General features: G+C 38.3%; 1 protein-coding gene across 3 annotated transcripts in view; it reads right to left on the bottom strand.

Annotated features, from left to right (window-relative positions):
- Window positions 1-202: 202 nt before the first annotated feature.
- The window catches only part of septin8a (septin 8a), a 32,478-nt gene continuing 8,898 nt past the window's right edge, over window positions 203-23,782 (bottom strand). The window contains exons 2-10 of one of the 3 annotated variants that reach the window (XM_078930633.1): window positions 23,544-23,658; window positions 23,242-23,437; window positions 19,189-19,375; window positions 14,077-14,238; window positions 13,327-13,423; window positions 9,236-9,404; window positions 9,011-9,143; window positions 8,188-8,357; window positions 203-2,068 (exon numbers count right to left, since the gene is read on the bottom strand). In XM_078930633.1, the coding sequence (XP_078786759.1) occupies window positions 1,903-2,068; window positions 8,188-8,357; window positions 9,011-9,143; window positions 9,236-9,404; window positions 13,327-13,423; window positions 14,077-14,238; window positions 19,189-19,375; window positions 23,242-23,437; window positions 23,544-23,658 (1,395 nt within the window). In that variant the 3' untranslated portion in view covers window positions 203-1,902. Of the gene's footprint in view, window positions 2,072-6,011; window positions 6,945-8,187; window positions 8,358-9,010; window positions 9,144-9,235; window positions 9,405-13,326; window positions 13,424-14,076; window positions 14,239-19,188; window positions 19,376-23,241; window positions 23,438-23,543; window positions 23,659-23,782 lie in introns of those variants that run through there. The other 2 variants (XM_020708680.3, XM_078930634.1) reach the window with 2 other exon arrangements.

Here is a 23,782-nt window from a genome sequence, read left to right on the forward strand (position 1 = left end):
AAAAATTTGTTTTCATTCCTGACGTAAAAAGCAAAACAAAACAAAAAGAAAACTTTAAATTTATCAGTGAAATCAGAATTTGTGATTAGATGTCATTTTTATGTTGTTGATTAGAAAAACATAAAACCTATCATAAAAATAAAAATGTAAAACCAAAAAACTTAAAGACCTGCCTTGGATTTTAGCCACAGAAGTGTAAGGATTTTTCTTTTGTTCATTCTTTTATTGTTCTCAGACATCACTTTCAGATTTACAAAATCCACAACTTTGAAAATAAAGACAATGTAAAAATAAAAACATACCAAAATAAATACATTTTCTCTTTCTATACTGTTCAAATAAATATATTTCAAAAACATTACAGTTTTAATTTAAATATCTCCCAATACCACTCCCTCCTTTTCCCCTGAATAAATGAATTTGCATTTCCTGGTAATATGACATAAAATGCTTTTCTGTCTACGGAACAGCACAAAGTCTCCACCATGACACCTATGAGTATACAAGGGGATTTACAGATCCACAGCCTTAACCTTGCAATGTTCCCCTGAATCTGAGTTCAAGCTCTGGGAGGCACAATCAGCTAGATGAGAGGCCGAAGTGCAGTTTGCTACATGACCCGGTGGTCAGGTGGGGTCAGAAAGAGGACTTTTTTTATTTATTTCTTTAAACTATATAATGCTGATGCACCTCCCTCTGCAGTTTAACTTTCTTTTAACCCCATGGCTTATTTAACCTTTTGGTAAACAAAAGCACACAGATCAAAATAATTTTGAATGAGTGAAAAAAAAACTGAGAAATTTAACTTTACAAAAAAAAAAGGAAGAAAACTTTATAATTGTGTTTATGAAGCCAGTTTATGATTCTACGTCAAATTTTTACTGCAGGCCAAAAACAGGCTTTCTGCTCCATCTCAGCTTTTATTGTATTGTAACTTAGCTTCACTAGTAGGCTACAATACAATACAGCCAGCATGCTAACTGCTTTTATTGACGTTTAAAGTGTGCAAAATATTTTACAAAATAGAGAAATGGAGCCAGTTTCCTGGTTGAATGTTTAAAATATTTGTCTTTCTTTGGCAATCTTAACAAAGAATCAATTTGGTGACCAAAAAACTTGTATTTGCCACATTATTAGTATTTGCATGCTATGTCAGCTCCAGCTACAACAACAAAATCATACTGCCACCTTGTGTTGGTCATTGAAATTACAGAGTGGTTTAAATGTCATCAGTGGAAAAGGGTTTGTCTGTAGAGACTATCTTGAACCCTTTTACACCGGAGATGTCGCCGGCAACACCTAAATAACAAACGCTCTGACACACCCTAACTCTTCCACCATTAACGCGATCACTGTAAATCAGCTGATTCTGATGTGTAAAAAGGCGACTTTTTATATCGATATGTAACACGGTTGGCGTCGAATCATAAACTGAACTAAAGCTAGAGGCAGCTTTAGTCTGAACCCATCAGGTTTGCCGTAGTCGATACAAAGAGTTCTTTTTTATGTTTTCCTCTTTTGACCAGAGAACAAACATTATTTTGTACATTGAAGCCCAACAAAGATTGAGTTTGATATATAGTGCCCAAAAAGGAACACGGAAACGCACTGTACGAATACAATACAAAACAAGTTCACCATGAAAACAAGAGCTTCATTCCTTAAATTTGACTGTCAAACGGACTGATATGAATGGTACAGTTGTCAAGACGAAAGGTTGATGGGAAAACTGATGGGACGGAAAAATGACAAATGACATCATCATGCTAACATTTTGGTCTCGTTTCTCTAGTTCCACGCCCTGCTCGTCTCCGGCCACCCCCATCTCATTCCATCCATCGGTCTCAGCCCCGTTGTTGATTCCTCTCCAGACCCTGCAGCCCTAAACTGTGGATCAGGGCATCAGAAAATGCCTCCAGGCCTCCAGGTGGCGCTGTGGACCAGGCAGGTGCAACACTGTATGGCCTGCCACCAGCTTTGGCAGTTCAAAGGTTCCACGTTGGCCTTGGCCATCATCACTTTGGAACTAGAGGCACTCACACCAGACTGGTTCTCGGTCTTCACTGATCTGCTGAAGAAAGCACAAGTAAGGGTCTGCCGCCGCTTATTTTTGATTTTGAAATAACAAAATCTAGCTATAGGGCTGGTTCTGGATGAATGCCCTATAGCAGGGGGGGGTGTCAAACTCCAGCCCTTAAGGGCTGGCCTCCTGCTGGTTTTCCAGAACTCCTGTCTTATCTGCTGCTGATGACCTGGATCAGCTGTGTTTAGCCAACCATGAGCTTCAATGGCAGGTTGGTTGGAAAACATGTTGGACACCAGGCCCTCAAGGCCAGGATCTTGACACCCCTGCCCTATAGTTTGTATTTCGGAAACAAGAGTGGAATTTTACAGAAATCATGTCACTTTTGTTTCACAGAGTTCACTTTTTTATGAGAAAATGCTTTGGAATCTACGGTATATAAAGAAGTCCTAGTAAGGCACATACTGGTATTTTGAAATGTTAAGATGTTTTCCAGGTAAAAGAGGGGCAAACATTCAACCTTTCATTGACTTGACAGTGAAAACACCGGCAAAAAACTGAAGCCTGTGTGTATCTTGGTTTGTTTCTAAACCTTTGAATCTAGACGGATGCCTTCATCTCCGCATCTGCTTCTTCTAGGTGGACAGTGCCGAGTTTATCCACTGTAAAGAGATGGTGGACGAGTACCTACACAGCCTGGACTTTTCCCTGCCGACCAACGCCGTTTACATTTTTGACGGCGCCCATATCCGAGAGCAGCATCAGCAGCGAGCCTGGAGGCCCTCGCGGCGCCTCCGCATGGCCAGGAGAGGGCGTGGTGGCAGCCAGCAGGGAGACTTGGATGAATATTATGACGGTTTGAGGCGCTTGTACAATGAAGAGACAAATCCAGAGGAAGACGGCGACAACGTCAAGGCTTTGTTTGCACCCCAAAAGGCCGTCTCCCCTTGCCCGCCATTGCACCCTGCTGTCAACTAGCCAGACATTTTCGCACACCGTCCGTGTCTATCACCTGTGCACAGCTGGAAGCCCAGTTTACAACAAGCTCTCCAGGGTCAAATGAATCGTTTTGACCCTTTCTATGCAGTCGTCCAAAGCCACTGAATGTAGAAAGGGGGGGCAATAAAGAAGACACGAGGTGACGGCACAGCAGCTGAGGAGAAACTAGAGAAGTTACTGAGGGAGACTGGATGAAGATCTGAATGTTTTGTGGTTTTTCTGAGTGATTTTTTTTTTCTCCCTCCTTTTTTTATATTTCAGAGTTCAGTTACTGTGAGGCATCTTGGTGCGCAGGTTCTTCCTCGGCCACAAAGCACTTTGAGATAAAAGCAAGCTTTTTTTTTTTCATTTTATATATATGTATTTTACATTTTTTTTACTTTTTTAAACCTTGTTCATACTAAACGTATTTACAAAAGTGACTTATTACTTAAAAGCTTTATTTTCATGACTAATGCAAACGTGTTTTTTCTTTTATTACATGCTTCTGCATGTCTTGTTTTGTGATTTATCGATTAAATGGAAGCACCTTTGGGAGATTAGTTCAACACTAGAGGAAATTTTAAAAAAATTGCGATGAGACATCTGGATTAATGATGTTTTGTTTTATTTTTCACAAATAATGTATAAATTTTAAGTTTGGCGTGAAGGCTTCTTGTCTTTCTTTAGTAAAAATCACTTTCACCTTTAATAAGGTGATGGCAAAAAGTACAACTGGAGCATTGATGAGCTCAAAGTGGGTCCAGAAGGGCCAAGGCTGAACATTTAAACCCCCAAGACATTGAACTGTGTTAGCAATAATGTCTAATGTGAAAACATTTCTTTTTTTCAGTCTTTGCTCCTTATTCTGCAGTTACTGGCCTGTTTTCCTTTTTTTCCAAGTACTAAGGCAGCTGTATTGTACTGTTATTATTGTAAACACACAGAAATAAAGCTACGACTTGAAAGTCTAAAGTTTCACCGTCTTTGAATAAAAAAAGTCAAGATCAATGTTAGAGAAAACAATTCAGACAAAGAAATCGGCAAAAAGTTTGAATGTAAAAAAAAGAAAGTTGGAATCAATGTTAAAGAAAAAAAAATCAATGTTAAAACTGTCTGAAAAGGTCATAACCAATGTTGAAGGGAAAGTAAATGAAAATACTCAGAAAAATCATTTAACAAAAGAAAAAGTGATTTACAAAGTCAGGAAAAGGTAAATTTTTAAAAACATTAGGTCAGAAAACGACATCAGAAATCATTTAAAAAGTAATTTAAAGTAAAAAAAAAAGTCATGTTAAAGATAAATAATAAAAATATAAAAAGTCAATTTGTGTAGAAAGAAATTATCAATTTTAAGACTTTCATTTGAACTCAGATTTGTTGTTTAGAGTCTTAAAGGTTATAGCAAACTGTTAGGGTTATACAAGTGTTGTCTCAGACCTAAATTAATGTTTTGTTTAATATAAATGTAAACTGTCAGGAGCAGCTGAACGTGTCTCTTTTCAGTCTCCAGCACATCTTTTAGGAAAACAACTGGGTTTGCAGTCCTGATGTGTTCATTGCACAAAGTGACCAATGAAATGTATCTGGAGACCTTTAACAGCAGCGTAGGGCTACAGCAGCTGCTGTCAGGGAGCGATTATCGCTGGGATCTGTTAGCACACCGAGTTAAAGACAGAACTGAGCGCTCTGAACATCCTGTGCTGCTGGACTGAATCCAGGGTGCCCTGCAGGTGGTGGACAGAATAATAATAGGGCTTTGACACAGAAAACACTTAGAAAGGAAGAGCACTTTTACAGTGCTGCCTCCTCCTCTTGATGAAAAAGAAATCCTACTCTGGGACAGCAGAGAACTTCACTGTCCCTCTAAAGTATTTAAAGCCTAAAGATGATCTGAACTCAATTCTGTCCTAGGAGGAAAGGACAGTTTCTAGAAGTTGTTTTTACCGAAAATCAGTTTGAATTCAAAACTTTTACAAGCAAAATTCAACAACAAAAAAATAAATCGTTCGGCTGTATAATAACGTCGAATAAAAATGAAACGTTCAGATTCAAACAGACCCAGGCTGTGGCGGCTCCATCACCACGTTTGTGCCGAAAAGCGGGTCGGTTTCAGCAGGGCTCTGTGGACAAACTTCCCCACCGTCTTTCTATCCAAGAGCATTTGAGGTTTGTGGTTCCTTTCAAAATAACTGCAAACCCAAGATGTGCTGACAAGTTATTTTTAAAAAGGTGGTTTCTCCTGACAACTATTGTAAACAAAGCTCCAGTCCTGGTTTTACTGTTCAACATTCTCGCCTGGTTTACGGCGGAGATTCTAGCCGAGTTTTTAGGGCTTTCTTAACCTTGGGGTGAACCTGCTGGTACTTTCACTCCTGGGAAGACTGTCCTAGAAACATTTACCTCTCTAACTCAGAACAGATGTTTTCCCTCCTCAACCTTTTTTTTTTTTTTTTTAGCACATACAGAACTTTTTGTCCTCCAAGTATTTCCGCACACATTCTTATGTTCTAAATTTTCGTTTAAAAAGTACATTTGAATACTTCGATTTGTTAACTTTTTCTTTTAACTTAATTTTAAAAGCTTACCTGGTTCTAATGGCATATTTTTTTAAGCTGGACTGCATAGGTTTTCACAATCATCTACAGTTTTCTGCTTGACTGCAAAAAGCTACAATCATAACATTTGTGTTAACACACTTACTGAGCAAGTCTCTCACCCACACGCTTCCTTTTCTCATGAACAAAGTCAGCAAATGTACTTTTCTGATGCTCGTTGACAGAGCTCGCCTTCTGCAAGCCGCTGCACACCAACCTGAACTGATACCCCCCCAAAAAAAAAGCTCTCTGGTTTGGGGGAAATGCTTCAACAGGAAACGAGCATCTCAAGCTGACAGGTGTTTGCTCTCCAGACTAACTGCATCCCAGCGGGTCTTCACCTGCCACAGCAATTCCCGCCCTCTAGGAGTAAATGCACACAAACTGCAGAGAGACGCAGCAAAATCAGGAAGTGCGGGGTGCGTGGGGGCAGATTTATTTCCAGCTACAGACAGTAAATACAGCTGCACTCTTATCAAAGTCTGGGGTTAACTTTTACAGCAACAGGAGGCTTAAATGTTTTGTGGCGTCCACATGAGTGTGACCTTTAACCTCAACACAATGCCCATGTTTAGATCATGTACAACACCTTCTTACAACAACATGCTTTTATTAACTAGTACATTTTGCATATAAAACTTGGTCAACTCTAGAAAAACTTCACGTAAAATTTAGGACTCACAGCACCAGAACATTGCATAGATTTGAAGGACTACCTGTGGAGTACCTGTATAAATGCAATCGATGCATTTATACAGGTACTCACTTATTGCTAATCAAAGATGCCGGGGTTTGTTTTACTACGCTAAATCTTTTATGTTATAAAATTGTTAACAGACACAACACACCTGAGAGATTTTCAAAACTGGTTTTACAGTCGAAACAATGATACCTATAAAATGCCTCAAATGCATCGTCCAGGTGTGTCTACGATGTGGTAGCAAGTCAAAATGTCTGTGAGCTTTTAATGCGTCGTCTACGTGTGAATAGATTAGGGTGAAACACATAAATTGACAAAGAAAAAAACAGTACAATCACCAGGTAAAAAAAAAAAAATGCATATATAGTAAAGATATAAAAGTGTCCAAAACAACATAGAAAGATCCTGAATGAATGAGATGGTCACGGATGGATTGTTTCTCAGCTCTCACCACTCCGTTTTCTCCCGTGGCTTCACCACCATCATCATCATCCTCAGTGTCTTTGGTCCGTGTGTCAAGATGGAATGTCAAAAAATAAAAGAAAGAAGCCACAAAAAAAAATTTAGACAGATGTAGTCGTTGTTATGGTGATGGAGAACAAATCCATGGTCATGTGTGGATGGGTGTACAGCAGCCATAAATTAACTGAAAAAAAATGAAACATAAAAATGAACAAATGAAGTACTTGTCTATTTAAATGATAAATTGTGTTTTATAATCCTAAAGGTGTGAGAAAGGACAGAAGCCTGGAATGCTGTTAGTAAAAATAAAACTAATGCTTTAGCTTTTGCGTCAGCTCCTTTTATTATTATACATTTGATCCAGAATAAATAATAATATATATAAAAAAACAAAAACAATTTAAGCCTCAAACTCACAAAATGGAAGATTGTTTCTTAGCAGCAGTGTGACTGAGCAGCCACAAGGTGGCGCCACATGTCTACTCGTTAACCTGTAAAGTCTAAAACCACACATCATACTAACCAGCTCAACTATGAATCAGAGTCCATGAGAAGCACTAGTAGATCACCAAAAACCTGCACATATCTTGTTGGTGCCTCAAAAAACACTTTAGAAATGACTCCAAATATTCACAAGCTGCACAAAATAACAATAACCAAACAAAAACCTTCATTCCACGGGTCAGAATGTCTGTTAATGGCTGATGTGACATGGAGACAGGAATGAATGGGGACGGGTTCCTCCAGAATCATGTTGAAACCAGATGAGTCAAAAAGCTCCCGTTTCATTTCCGCCCAGCCTTAGACCGGCTGCGCGGAAACACATTTTTAAGAGTGAAGTCTCGACTGCACGCCAAGGCTGATGCGTGCAGGTCTGACAGATCCTTTTCACCAACAATATTACCGGTTTGCTCTGCTTGGGCAACAAGGATAACCCATTCACTATGACAGCAAGCAGCTGGACTTACTGCAGATAAGAACTACAAAAGTTACAACCCACTAAAAAAAAAAATAACTATCATGTAAAGTAAACCCATTTGTTCTGTCCTCTTGAGGCGAGTCCTTCATCACCCTCAGAAAACAAACTCCCTGCCTCCTCCCCAAATATCCAGAGGGAAATTTAAAGGAAAGAGTGAAGGCGCAGGAAATGTTAAGCTTGGGCAGAGCAAAGAGTCAGGAAGTCTCCTTCACGCATGCCAGACTCTTATTAAAGCTGAAATATGTGTGTATCAGAGAAAGTTTACAACAGTAAGCACACTCCTTGAAGGCTTGGCTTGTTGTGGACAAAGCCGACTTCTTGCCAGTAAATAATCAACCAAACCAGAGGGCCAAAAGCAGCAAAAAGGGTTATTTATAAGCAAAGAGACAGATTGAGAAAAAGCAGTGATCTGTTCTGAAAAAGAATGAGAGAGGTGAAGTGCTCTTACTTTTTCTTGTCTTTGTCTTTCTTGAGAGGCTGAGATAAGGACTGAGTCTCAGCGGCCATCTTTCTCCTGTTGAAAGTATTCAGCTCCTCCTCCAGGTCTCGCCGCTTCTCCTCCACTTTCCTCTTCTCCTCTTGATGTATCCGCTTCAGATGCTCAAATTTATCATGCAACTGTGCAGATAAGGGCAGACAGAACAGTGGCAGAGGGGAAAGCTAATTATTATAAATGAACACACGAGTATTTTAGTTTTTAAAGCCTCAGAAACCCTCATGTCAAAACGTTTTAGAGATACTTCTTCAGAAAAATGAAAATATTTGTTGAAATTGGAAATGTATTCAGATTTAGATTGGATGTCCAAAGCAATAAAAAGATACATATATATTTTATACTTTATGCTTTTTACAGCTTGTTTTTTTGTCTCTTACATGCACCACCTAGCGTACAAAAACTCTAATCAAAAGTCACAGAATCTGCCAGCAGAGCGACGGATCAAAGGTGTTTTTGCGTAACCTGCATTATCCAGACTTATAGAATTGTTTTTCTCCACAGAGCTACAGCCTAAGCAAAGGTATGTTTTTCATTTTCCTTTCTTATGTCCCCCAACGAAGAAGATGAGAAAAGGAAAATCTTTCACATTGTAGAGCAGATATGAGTGAATTTTGTTACAGCTGGAACACAACCCAGCAGCTGCACACAAAATTCTGCTTCCACAAATGATGACATTTCCTAAACATGAGCAGCTAAGCTGTTGCAGTGCTGATCGGACGTACAACTACAGTATATCAAAGTAGAAAACGATAAAGTAATGGCAGGACAAACAGACCTCTTTCTCCTTTTCTTTAAGTTCTGCTTCAGTTTCTTTCACTTTGTTCACAAACATTTGTCGCATCTCTTCTTCTTTGCGCTGCAGGTCGCCTAAGAACTCTTTCCTCTTGGCCTCATAGGTCTCTTGAAGGCTGTGAGAAGACAGAGAGGATTACGTGAAAATGGACAGAAAAGGTCCGGCTTAGCGGGTTTCTCTGCTATGCCTGCTTTTTTTATTTTTTACCTGATTGGTTGACTGTCAGGATCTGTGTCTTTGAAGCCCATCTCCTCCAGCTTACAGCGGCGGTACAGCTCATAGTGGCGTGCGTGGGTCTGCTCCCTCAGATCCTCCATGTTGACTCGGATCAGCATCTCTCTGAGTTTTACAAAATCACAGTGGCTCTCGTTCTCAACTGAAACAAGACAAAAACATCAAAGTTAACACAAAAGGACAAATCAGACAGTCCAGATTTTCTGTTTAATGACAGTCAGCGTGTCAGCCGCTAATGTGCAGATGTGCCTCATCGAAAGACATCTTCTTTAGTGGTACTGTACATTTCATTTTTAGATATTTAAAGCATGAAACACGTATTTAACAAAAAATTATTTGGAAAGTCTGAATGCATTTCCAGCACCAATGATTCAACTGCTGCAATGACTTTTAGCAACAACAACAAAGGTTTAGATTTCATGTTTAATAAAGAAAAACAGTGAATATTTGGTAGTTTACAAAATGCTACTCTGCATGTCACATATTTAAGAAAGACCTAGTCTCAACCCAAGTATTTGAACCCTGGAGCACTATTGCACTTTCACCCGAGCAAAAATATTTTCATGTATTTCAATGTCGGAGTCTGTGCCTTCAGAGAATTCCCACATGTCCCAGGAATGGCTGGACCAAAGACCAGGTTTCTAGTATCATTTTATTATTTTTTAGGAATTTTTTGTTCTCAAATTTCTAATTTTTCAGTAATTTATGAACATGTTTTTAGGAACTTTCTATGTTTTTCTTTCTCATTTTGTTACACATCCCACAGTTAAAAAGTGGAAAAGAAAACCACTATAATTTATCATGTGTTGTCATGTTTTGATCTATTTTTTGATGACAAATACTTTTTGTTGGGTATAATATTTTGGGTAAAAATTACCCGGCGAAAATGATGGTGTAATTTTTTAAACCGAAAGTGTTATAGGGTTAAAGGAAACGTGTTGTTTTATTGTTTTAGGAAACAAGTTAGCAAATGTTGCAAAGTTTATCCTGTAAAGCTCTTCATAGAACCTCACTGGACCTAAAGATCATGCACTGACTGAAAGGAAGCCGTTTCTGACGCCGCCATGAATCTCAATTTGGCTGAGAGATGGCTAAAAGGATGCATGCTGCTGAGTTTAAATGCCAGCACAAGCTGCAAGCTTTGAGAAAAACAAAACAACAGTGACACAGCAAAGCTTAAAGGTGCTTTGAAACACTAAACCTCTCCACATGATGGGACATATCCATACTGCCGAGGTCACCGTTAAAACACAAACTAAAAGCAAAGAAAATTGCAGTTTTCTGGGAAAATATCCAGGTTCCTCCAACTGTAGCAGCCCCCCCGTTGAGTCCAGAATGAAGGCCAGTTTCCTGACTGATGCAGCATTGAGCCCTCAAAATGCCTGAGCAACACAAGCGTGTGTGTCTGGTGACTGGATGACAGAAACACTCAGATGAGGAAACAGAAAAGTAAACAGCTACCTGACCTCAAAGCACATGATACACAAGCTAAATAGATAACTTTCTGTTCATCAGATCTGCAAGCACAAAGGGCAACCAAACTGTCTTTGGTGCAGCAGCCATTGCACGCCTCAATTCTTTAAAAAAAAAAAAAATGCTGCTTTATGAAGAGACGTGACAAGTGCAGCGCTGCCGACCTCAGCGGCAGAGAGCAGTTTTCAGTTTTTGTTCGTCTCTGTTTGCCATAAAAACTAATGTGTGGTCAAAGAGATGCTCGGGGTCTCAGAGATGATGAGGAAAGATAAGCACACACCCACTGAGGCCCTTTTCTAACAACTCTCTTTGTCAGGAAACAGTCAATCCTCTGTTTTCCCCTGGAGGGGAATGAAACTTTCCCATGGCTCTTTGAGAGGCTACAATAACCCTTCTAAATAACATCTGCCATGGACAAACGCTTCACAGTGACAGATTCCCATTTTCATAAATGAAAGAGATAAATAGAAACTTCAGACACTTTTCTTCAACCTCAGATGATGATAAGCTCTGAATGGATAAAATGGTGGTGAAAGAAACGGATTCGTTTAAAAATCGACCCAAAAATATATGTTTGTAAAGTACTGCTTTACCAATTATCCTTTAAAAGATGAGCTTGGTTTATCTCAGTTTACTGGGACTGTAAGATCTTCAGATTTTTACACATAAATGATCATTTCTTGCAATGATAAAAACTCTCATTAAAAGAAAACGAACTAAACCTTGATGCCGTGCCGCAAAACACAATGTAATTGCTACCCGTCGTTGATTTTGTTTTTTTAAAGCTTCACTTAATGCTGTGATTACTTGACATGAATCTGTTACTGAACTGAGCTGTTGTCTCACACTGACTCCTTAGGAATTTGTCCCCCTGGAGACGCAAAGCTGGCTGAACAAATAACCGCAGAATGTCCTCTGAGGGCTGAGGAATGAGAGTGGTCATTGGATGATGGAGCTAAGAGAGGATGGGAGGGACGGCGAAAGGGAGAAATGAACCCGGAAAGAGGGGAGGAGAGAAGGAAGGGAAGGATCTTCTTTGGGAGGTTCACACCCTCATTAGCGGTGATATTCTCATGACACGTTTCTGTGCATTGTTAATAAATGAAAGCCGTTGACAAACAAAGAGTAACTAGCTGCAGGAGACAAACCTCCCAGGACAGCGGACGCCACAGAGGACGAGGAGAATAGGAGACCAGTGTAGCATGGAAAACGGGGAAGCACAATGCTGCCTCCACAAAAATAAATAAAACAAATGCGCTCAGGCTTCAGAGTCACTCTGCAGGAAGTCCCACCTCAGTAGTAAAAGGGTGTGCACATAAATAAACAGGCAGACAGCGGGGTGCAGTCACCATGCTGCAGCAAACAGGACGTTTTTTTATCCAGGATACAGACTACAGACATTATTATTTAAAACGGTATTTTTTGAACGCATCATTTTGATATTTCCATACATTGTGAGAAGGAATTCCACCTAAGTGTAGACTTTTTATGAGAAGAAGGACTGTAAGGCAGTTTTTCATTATTCAGATTGTATTGCTCCCTTTTTCCATTGAGCAATTATTGTATAAAGTTGCAGCCCTTAATAATATTTAACATGGCACAGACTACTGACTTCTACTGCGTACACATGCATGTTATTTTCATTTCAATCGCAGCCATAAAATATGTCTGGTGTGAGTTGTGTAAACATATATTTCCCTAATCCGGTGTTCGACATGAGTAACAAGCCTAAATGGGACTTTGTTGAAGCTTTTTTTGGTTGCAGTGTGAACACATTTTCTGCATGTGTTCCCTGCAATGATAATCGTGTTTTGAACATGTACTTGAGGCGTTTTTCTGATGATGGAGGACATAAAAAGAAAATTAAGCCTAAAATTGTATTTCAGACTATTTTTTTATTCTAATCGCTGTGAATCAGGAATCAATCAAACAGATCATGTAGAAAATACAGCTGAGCGAGACACAAGCTCCCCACTTTGAGCTCTCAGCAACAAGGACAGGAAAAGGGGCGGGGTTGCTCTGCACCAACTGACCCGCCCACAAATCAGAGGCAAATTTCTAATGAACTACTGCTGCTCTGTAGAAACTACGTCCCGTAAAATGACAGGTTTTTGTTTTGTTTTGTTTTTTGGCTATAAAGAGCACTGGAAAAGTTTTTACAATCGAACACGATATGATCTGAGTGTCACTTTAACCATTCTTAAATACCAACTTTTTTCTATGCAAACTAACCATAAACAAATAAGATGCAGTGTACTTTAACATTTAAGGGTATCAATCCAAGTAAATATTTACAAAATGCTGCAGAAAGTTTAAAAAATAGATGCTAGACATCCCATTCATCCAGTAAAAGTATAGACGTTATTCCAAGTTGATCAAACTTAAAATTATTCTAAACAAAACATGTTTTTTTTTCCTTAAATTACTTAATAGTGTTTGCAGTAAAATGGTCCACAGCTAAAACCCACATTGGCCTTTGGGCATGACCCCGTTTGGCAGAAGAACAGTTGGTCCTCATTAAGCCGAAATGCATTTGCTTGTGAAACTCAACCACACAAGTTGCGACTGTGGTGCTTCATGGCAGCTCTTACCTTGCACAACACCCCAAGGGTACTGTCTAGCCCTCACAGTTTTGTTCCCCACTTTGACCTCTTCCACGCTTCCAACCACAGCAAATGGCAGATGTGCCTGCGCAGGGAAAAAAAGCCATGTGGTTCAAATAAAAACATTAGCAGCTCACTGCCAGATATTTGGGGACAAGTTTTCATTTGTTTCAACTTTTCTGCATCATCTGCACATTACATTTACACAGTATTTTAATAGGTTAGATAAAACAAAAGTTATTCCACTGACCTACTGTCAAAGCTAAGTGTAACCGTATTTAACCCCATGAACTGGAGCTTTTAGGTTCAAGAGTTCTGTAATGCTGAAGTGATTAAACAGCTTATTGCAGCTCTCAGAGCCGCTATGCTCTGAGAGCTGCATTACCACATTATGTGGGAAAAAAAGCTTGATATGCTGCAGCCAGACTTTAAAGGGGAGTGGAAACCAGCAGGCATCTTAAAGCGACGGGGAACAAGCCGGTGCATGTGGGTACTGATGTAACGGACTATGAATAGATCAGGATACTGTAGAGAATTGGTGCCAGGGAAAACTAAACTGTTGGCTTACCAATTGAGCATTAAAGCATGAGTGGCTAAAGCACAGTCTGGAAAAGCATAAATCAGCTAAAAGACAAATGATCTCAGTCGATGCTGCTGGTACAAACCAGCCTTACAAACGTAAAACACAGTTTCATCTACGTGCACGGACTGTTTTGTGTTTGGTGGAAGGTGACTTACGTTCATGGAGGAATTGATCTCACTGACAGCCTCATCATCTGTTGGGAACTGATAGATCTGCACGCCGTTGCTCACCAGCTCACTCATAATCTTTATTTTAAATTTATGGAGCTCGCTCTTGGAGATTGTGTCCGCTTTAGCAATGATGGGAATTATGTTGACCTTAAGAAAGGATGAAAAGAAAAAAAAACACAATGAAAGATAGTTAAATATAAATTATACCATGGTCCGGGTGAATACTCAATTCTGATTGACTGGTGGGCGTGGATTGAAAAGTATAATCCACAGTGATAACACCTAAAAAAGAAGTTCCGGTCACCTAGCTGAAATGTTTTGCATCACTGCGCCGGCTTCTTTAAAACAACCTTTAGCTTCATCATCTGGACAAAAACAAGCAGTAAAAGGTGAACTTTCTCTCTGAATTGATGCTTTATTTACCCATCGGACGATCACTTTTTAACGCACTTCGCAGAAACAACCGTCCTCCGAGGCTTCCATGGCGTGCGTTAAGTAAGGGTTAATGGCCGACGAAGTGTGCGGTTACTACTTTTTAACGCACGCCGTGGAAGCCTCGCGAAGTGCGTTAAAAAGTAGTAACCGCACACTTCGAAGGCCATTAACCCGCTTATACCATGGTCACTTACAAAAGCAATACATATTAACCAGGTTTGAGTCCTTAATTCTTGTTTTTTTTCCCGATTTGGATAACTTTTCTCATAAACAGCGTACTATATATATATATATATAGTCCGCGTCGCGCAGCACCACCGCTGCAGTCAAGATTCGGCGATATATATATGCTGATCGTCCCGATGGGTTGAATAAAGCATCAATTCAGAGGGAAAGTTAATCGCTTACCGCTTGTTTTTGCCCAGATGATGAAGCAAAAGGATGTTTCACAGAAGCCGGCGCAGTGATACAAATCATTTAAGCTAGCCGACCGGAACTTCTTTTTTCACCGTGCGGTTATCAGGTTTTAACGCATACCCAGCAGCCAATCAGAATCGAGTATTCAACCGGACCATGGTATAAAAACGGATAATGCACACTTAATTTGCCATTAACCCTTACATATTTCGCTTTCCTTTGACGCTGTAGTCAAGGTCGGAGCCAGATCAGCCGGCTAAGCGGCTCTTTACTGTGACAACGCACCACACCATGTAAAAAAATAGTCTGCTTTTTATGAAAAAAGCGATGTAAACCAAAAAAACAACAAGAGTAAAGTACTCAAAACTGATTGAATTTTTATTTCTTTTGTAAGTGACAATAGTATGAGCGGGATGATGGCCTTCAAAGTGTGCATCATCAGAAATAATGCACTTCACAGAAGCAACCTAGACTTCCATGGCGTGCGTTTATTTCTGATTCTGAAAACTTCATCTGTCAGTATTCTATTATCACTATCACTCCTTCCTTACTTAAGCTGTTGCTTTTGTGAGACAAAAATGTGTTTTAATCAAACCTAAATGCATATGAGCATGAAATGAATGTGTAATGGTTGCTTTTGGCCAAAAGATGAAAGCTTGAATCACCACTTGTGATTATAATGACTGCAGACAGCGAACAAGTCCGTATACTTTACAATTTAGAAACCATTTTCTTTTAATATATATATAAATTAGAGTAGGAAAAATGTTTGATTTTTTTTTTACATACTTGTGTTGAAAAAAAATAAGGAGACATAAATTAATTTTAAATGAAATGTTTTGGAAATAAAATCTGCCAGTAAAGTAAACAGATGTACAACAGCTGTCTAAATACAAACATGAAATAATATCAGAACAACAAACATAAATAAAGTCTAGTCTTTTTTTAAATATACAAGATGTAAATTTAAGTATTGATTTTTTTTTAAATATTTAAAATCATAAGTCATTTCTATGAAAAATAATCCAATTATTATTAAAAGCTAATCCAATATGTTTTTTTCACATTCGAATCAAATATCCAACCTGCTGATTTTAATTCTAGCAATGAAAAATAAATTGGAGACACACATTTGTTTGGGATTTGGCAGATTTCTTTTTCCAAATAAAATTAAATTGCAACACTAAATTAGCTCAACCAGAACCAAAAATCCATCATGTGATTATGATGATAAACTGGACTCCATCAACATCTAGCAGAGAAATAAACAAGAGGTCGCCTGCATTCCTTCACACAGCTGTTCTGGCTGGAACACTGACTGAGACGATGGGAAGACTCCCACTTTCCCTCATCAGTTCCACAGTGTGCTTCAAAGCAAACGCCAGCTCTCATTAGGAGTCCAATCACAGCCTCGTCATACTTTATTGAATCAATAATCTGCAGCAGAGCAACTGTTTTAATGCTTTAACTCGGATTCAATCATGTACATCCACTAATCCCGTGCTGTGAATGGCCTTGTATGGTTACTAAAGGAGATGAAGGTTAGATGGATGTATGCTGCCACTAAGAAAACAGTGGACAGCAATGCTGCTTCGTTTCCCACAGCTGGGTTTTTCCCAGCTGTCTAAATCCAAAATAGTTCCGAGTGTTTTTTTTGTAAATTTAGTGCACCATCTGTAACCACATGATAGACAATTGTGAGCAGAATAATCACTAGCTGCGTTTACATGGACAAAAGTAATCGGAATGAACGCCTGATCGGGAAAAAAAAATGCGTCATGTAAACACGCCGTTCAGAATACTCTGCCCCGATCAGACTCGTTCGGGTCAAAATTTCTTTCAGCTCGAGATTGGTCCCGATTGTTGATCCGATCGTTGTTCATGTAAACGGTTCATTCCGATCGTGTGTCACTACAGCTCTGGTTTAACGTCATGCATAGACGGTGTGCTTTGGAGCTCAAACGGGACCAACCGGCTGCTCTGCGGACGCCCGGTGCGAAGCGCCGCCCCGCCCTCGCCCCGCCCTCGCCCCGCCCTCGCCCCGTTGGCTCTTCGCCTCTCCCCTCTCTTACATCCCTCATGGGGGGGTGCGGGGGAGGAGCTCTTCGTGCCCCGTGTGACGTCTGGACCCTGCGCTCTGTTATAATCGGAAAAAGTTTTCCTGATCCCATGGACACGGTTGGATTATAATCCGACCAATGATCCGATCAAGATATTTTGCTCATGTAACCACAGTTTATGAGATAAATCACCCAAAGCAGGTTTGGTGACAATTAATGCTTAATTGTACACAGATCATAGGAAAAGGACACGCTTGGTTGATTTAACAGAGGTTACCGATCGACATGTAGACTGTGGTTTCTGCGAGAAACCAGTTTCTGTTCTTCTGTTGAAAAAATAATGCATTTAGCTTTTTTTTGATCATGCATAGAACTTTTTGTATTGCTCAATTAGATAATTGGAAAAGTTAAAATTGTGTCCAAATTATAAAAATACACCTTTAAAAAAAGCAAAAGAAAACCAAGTTGTCCATTTTCAGTCCAGCCTAAAGACAATTTGGGTTTCCATTAAAATACTCAGTTCACAGAAATTTGTGGCAGACAATTATTTATTGAACAGCTTCTAGAGAAAATATAAAAATCTCTCACGGCCATGCTCCCTTTGTCAAAAATACTGCTGTACAAGTACAAGTTTAGAGTACTCTCATGGCAATTTATTTCTTTAAACACAAATTTCTTTTTTTGGGGGGGGGGGGGGGGGGGTAAACAAACATGAAAAGGAAGAAATAAAAACGCAATTTGGGTTACGTTTAGTGGTTACTTCTGTACTAAATATAGACTCAAATCTTGGTCCCATCTTGATATGTGCGAATCAGAAATGTATAAAATACCAAAGCTACTTTGTTTGTACTTTTTGATGTTGTGCAGTTCAAATAGTTTGCTTTACAGCATCTTTTATTTAAAGAACCACCTTGAGCAATGATAGTAAAATAAATATTTTTGATTTCAAAGAAATTGCTGGAATAGACTCACTGAGGTTAGAACAATTGTGCAAATCTACCACATACTTTGGATAAATTCATTTTTTATGCATTGCAAGGTTGAATTACTGTAGGAAAAAAGTTTAAAATTGAGAAAAATGTTGGCAATTTATGTTGGCCAGGTTTTCCACACTCTTTAAGCTGGTAGGAGAACACTAAAGCTATATTTAGATCCCTGTGGTTTGGTTTTTTTGAGCTGAATTATGGTAAGAGAGCATATAAACAACAAAGCTTTATAATACATTTTGATTTCTCAAGAATAAAAAAAAATTAGACAAATCGAATGCAAATCAGTAATTCTGTATACCTTTAGCAGAAAACCAGGAGATACTCAGGCAGTTGGCATCGGTAAGGCGGCAGGTTTTGGACACAAGATGACCATCTGTTTTGTTCTGAATTTAGCTAAAAGCACACAGACTGCCGTTCTGTCACTTTTACTGTCCAGATACAGGTACCGGTAGTTGTAAACACTAATATACTGCGAAGGAAACTCTTAATTAGCTTAATACAATTCAGTTATTGAGCAGCACTTTAATTACAAAAAACACACACATGTTTGTTTGCATTGGATAATTTAAACTTTTTTATATCCAGACTTGGACAACAAAGAAGTCTTGAAATGCAACTGTGTCTAAATGAACTTAAGTCGGCACATGTTGAGAATTCTCACATCAACTACAGATATTATACATTACATCTAAGCAATTTAATAAACCCACTGAAGAATGTGCTTTGCAGAGCGGGAATTAACTTCAATTGCAGGGCGCAAATTTGTCATATGCATCAAAAAACTTTGATGCATATGACATTTAAATCAAACTGTTGGTTTTGGTCTACATTCTTATTTATTTTATGAAAGCAGTTTTACACGTAAGCACAGAAAAATCAATACATTAAAATAAAATGTATTGACTTTGGATGACAAACTATCCACAGAAAACACTAACTTCAAACTAAGTTCAACAAATGAATTCCTTTCGAGCAAAAAAAATGCCAGTTTTTCTTTTTATTACCCTGTGACACTGTGACAAAAACATGCACATCCATATTTTTTAATCTTCTAAGACAGGTGAGGAATCTTGTATTTCAGTTAAAACCACCATAGTCAGAATGATTGAGAAGGTTGGTTTCAGTTAAACTCTCTGACACGAGTCTGGTTTCACCCCAAAAATAAAATCGTGCATTTGTGTGTCTATTTGAGGTACCTTGCTATCCAGTTTCTTCATAGTCACAAGGTCCAGGGACTTGAGGGAGTGTCCCGTTGGGGCAATGAAATACAGACAGATGTGGATCCTGGTGTCATGATAGTTAAACAGGGATCGTTTGATCTTCAGCTCCTCCTGAAGATAGTTTTCAAACTGAGTGTCAATGTAGTCAACGATGGGCTTGTAGCTGTGAAGAGATCCAAAGAGAAGATGTCAGGGTTTGTTGAAGCCACTCCAAGTAAAAACAGTTATCTCGTCATTCATTCATAACCAAAGACTTGTTAGTGGGGCATGAAGTGATGCAGTTATGTTTTCCAGTTGCTGTGCGATCTGACACAGAGCCAAGATCTCAGCTCAGACTTGTACTGCTTACTTCTTCATATGCTACGGTTATGCAAGGTGGTTTCAAATTAACTACACGCAGCTTAAAACACTATTATGGGTTAGAAATAATTTTATAACTCCTAATTCATTACTTTTTTATTGATTTATTTATTTCAAGCATTGTAGTAAAAGCAATAAAGAAATTACACATATTTATCAAACTCATTACAGAAATGTTGAAATGCATAGTTTAAAAAGACAAAAAATAAACCAAAACAAAAAAGTCACTTAAATCACATTTGCTTAATTAAATATAGAGATAATTAACTAAAGTTAAGTAGAGCTTGATTTATTGCTTGAAAAGGAGTGGGAAGAAGCAAGCTTATATAATCCCATCCCTACTGAGTTAATTTATTTGATAGTTTTACAGTTTTTGAAATCCGGTTCTGATCAAATAAAATTCTCTTCAAGTAACAAAATCCAGTGCTTATTGATGATTGATTATCTTCAGAAAACATTCATTCACAATTTCAGTAAACAGTAACGGTCACCGATATGTAATAGTCATTGATTATCATTAGAACACATGATCATAATAAACCATTAATTATTGCTACACATTGCAGATCAAGTAAACAACATTGATAGCTTATTGATTGTAAATAAAACGTTTCAGTAATAATTAATGCACATTACAATGTAATACTCATTGGTTGCAATTAAAAGAGCTTTGATTATTTCACCACAATCAAGTTCACACATGTATCTGGAATTATTCAAACACCTGTTGATCCTTAAATCCTTTTATCTTCATAACCTGAAATCAGAGTGTCTTTATACATTTTCTTGAATATTTGAATATTTGCACATTTCTTGAGCTCATTACTTAAACCGTTCCAAAGTTTAGTGCCACACACGGACACACAGACACACAGTTCTTTGTGGTTCTTATCAATTTGATCTTGAAGTTCCTACATCCCCTCAGTTTGTTGCCTGCTTCATTTTCTAAGAACTGTTATTGGATATTGAATGGTAACGATTTCCCACTGGCTCTGTATAAAAGTTGCGCAGTGTAAAAATCCACAAGGTCATACAGTTTTAAAAGTCTAGATTGATAAAATAGATTGTTTGTATGATCAAGATATCCGGCTTTATGTACAATTCTGACGGCTCGTTTTTGAAGTAAAAAGAGAGGATGTAGTGAGGTCTTATAATTATTCCCCCAAATTTCTATACAGTAAGTGAAATATGGTAGTATTAAAGAACAGTACAATAAATATCTACTGTTGTATTCTAATGTATGTTTAGATTTATTTACAATTGAAATACTTTTTGAGACTTTAGTTTGCACATGTCTGATGTGTGGCTTCCAACTTAGTTTGTCATCGATTAAAACCCCTAAGAATTTGATTTCTGTAACACTTTCGATTAAGACATTATTTATTGCAATTGAGAACTCTTTATTTACGTTGTAGTTACCAAAAAACATCACTTTGGTTTTATCTAGGTTCAAAGATAATTTATTCCATCCATAATTCCATCCATAATTTTATTTTGTTTAACTCTGTGTTTACCACATTGATAATTTCCCTATGATTATCTGTACAATAGAATATGTTTGTGTCATCAGCAAATAATATGAGTTTCATAAGCTTTGAAACATTGAATATATCATTTATGTAAATATTGAATAGTAGCGGGCCCAGGATTGATCCTTGTGGGACACCACAACTTATCTCTTTGGTTTCTGATGTATATTCATCAATCTTGACAAATTGTTTTCTTCCCGTTAAATAGCTTCTGACCCAAGTTAGCGCTAGTCCTCTTATCCCATACACTTCCAGTTTGTCAAGTAGGATGTCACGATTGAGATTGTCAAATGCTTTTTCTGAGTCAATGAAAATTCCAGCTGCATATTTCTTTTTGTCCAGAGCGTTTGTGATTTCCTCCACAGCATCAACGATAGCCAATGAAGTTGATTTGTTTTATCTTAAACCATATTGGTTTTCATTTATAATGTTATATTTATCAATAAATGTAACCAATTCATCATTGAATATTTTTTCTAAAATTTGAGAATTGTGGAAGAAGAGAGACAGGTCTATAGTTTGTAAATTGGTGTTTGTCTCCACTCTTATAGATAGGAATCACTTTTGCAATTTTCATTCTGTTTGGGAATCTCCCAGTTTGTAATGATAAGTTACATATGTACGCTAAAGGGTTACAGATACTATTAATTACCTTTTTCACCACCTTCATATCTATATCCTCACTATCTTTTGAGTTTTTACTCTTGAATTTATTTACGATTGATATCAGCTCATTTTCCTTCACATCAGAGAGAAATATTGACTTTGGGATCCTTTCGATGGGAGGATCATTGTCTTTGCTGGTTGTGCATTTTGGAATTTATTGAGACCATTTGCTGCTTCATTGATGTTAAAGCTTTGACCCTTCTCATATGTAAAGTACTCTGGATATGTTTGCTTTTTTGTCCCATTTTTAATGGTGTTTTTAATATTTCCCAAACGCGCTTTACGTTGTTTTATTTTCATTCAGTAGATTATTAAAGCACACTTTTTTACAGTGCCGTGTTATTTTGTTTAGTTTATTTTTATATGACTTCTATCTTTGTTCAGTTTTTTTTAGGTTTGAGTCTTGAGTTTCTCTTTGGTTATAAATATTTAGGGTTTTCTGTACACTTTATTATATTAACCCTGACTTGCAAATGTAGAAGTAAAAAGGAGACTTCTTCCTCATTGCTTCAACATCTTGTCAGATGTTTTGTTTCAAAATGACTCAACCTGGAACTTTTGGATTCACTGAAGTTACTTCCTCTACACAGGATGAACAAGAAGATTTATTTAAACAAATAAAGACAAATAAAAGCATGTTTTTATGCATGAAAGTCAAAAAGAACATTGTTTCTCAAACTATCCAGAGTGTTTCAAAGTGGGTCCTCTACCTTCACATCCATCTTCAGTCTTCTCTGAGGAATGTTAACGCTCGGACCTTCAGAAAGCCCTTGGTGCGTGAGGATTGTTACCTTTAGCTTTTGTTTGTCCGGTATACTTCCTTCGGTTCAAGTCATGTTCTCTATTCCGGTTCTCTCAGTTACAGTCTCACCTGGGTTCTTTTGCTTATCATCCACATCTGTCCTCAGTTAATTATCCCACAGTATATTTAAGGCTGTGGTTTCCAGTTCGGGCACTCTTTTTGTTTCTATCTGGTTCAAGTTTCATCATGTTGATGTTTAGTTGCTTTTTTGTCTTGTCTTGTAAAAGTTTATGAATTCAACTTTTAGCTTCTTGCTTTAAGCCGAATCTCCTGCATTCGGTGTCCACCTCCACCATTCCTGACATAGTGTGCATTTACAACCCACTGGAGGATCTGTCCTTCGGAGTATTGGTTTAAAACGCTTAGAGACAGTTGCCATCAAAGGGCGTGAGAGTGCAGTTAGTTGGCCTCTGCACAAGCAAGCTTCATTCCACGGTTGAATGTTTAAAAATAAATTAAATAAAACAACTTCCTCTTTTTTTTCTCTCAGCTCCCCCCACATTTATCCAAAAGAGACAAAAAAAAATAGCAAAACTTTGGAATGATAGTTGTTCTCACGACAGACAAGACTGTACAGACTGAGTTAATATCAGCAGGAAATGTGGCCGTTATGGAGAAGCAAAGACTTCTGGGGAAACTGACGAACATCGGACTACAGTCCAGCAAACTCACCTCTCATCTTTGTTGATCTGGTCACCAAAGCCAACAGTGTCAACGATAGTTAGTTTGAGGTGAACACTACTTTCTTGCAGATCATATGTTCTTGGCCTTAGATAGACACCGTTCTGGTAGTGGCTCGCCTCTTCGTTTTCAAACATGGTGTTAAAGAGAGTATTCATTAACGTGGATTTTCCAATCCCAGTCTCACCTGTAAATGATCACAAGTTTTTAGGACGTGAACTTTTTAGCACCAGTGCAGGAAAGACCCAAACACCTCCTAAAGCAAATGATCTGATATTACCGAGTAGACTTACCTACACACAGAATGTTGAAACAAAAACCCTGCGTGACCGATTTACTGACCAATTGGTCAGGAAGGCTGTCAAATCCAACATGGCCACCCAAGCTGAGGTTTCGCTTCTCTTCATTCTGAGGAGCACGAGACAAAAGATTGATACTTGAGTGTAGGGGAGGGGGAAATCACATGGCAATGACATTACCCAGAGGCAAAAAAAAAAAAAGAGAATGCTCACGTTACCATTAAAATAAACAT

This window comes from Oryzias latipes, chromosome 14 (genome assembly GCF_053564925.1).
Source record: "Oryzias latipes strain Hd-rR chromosome 14, Olatipes_Hd-rR_3.1".
Classification (NCBI taxonomy): Eukaryota; Metazoa; Chordata; class Actinopteri; order Beloniformes; family Adrianichthyidae; genus Oryzias; species Oryzias latipes.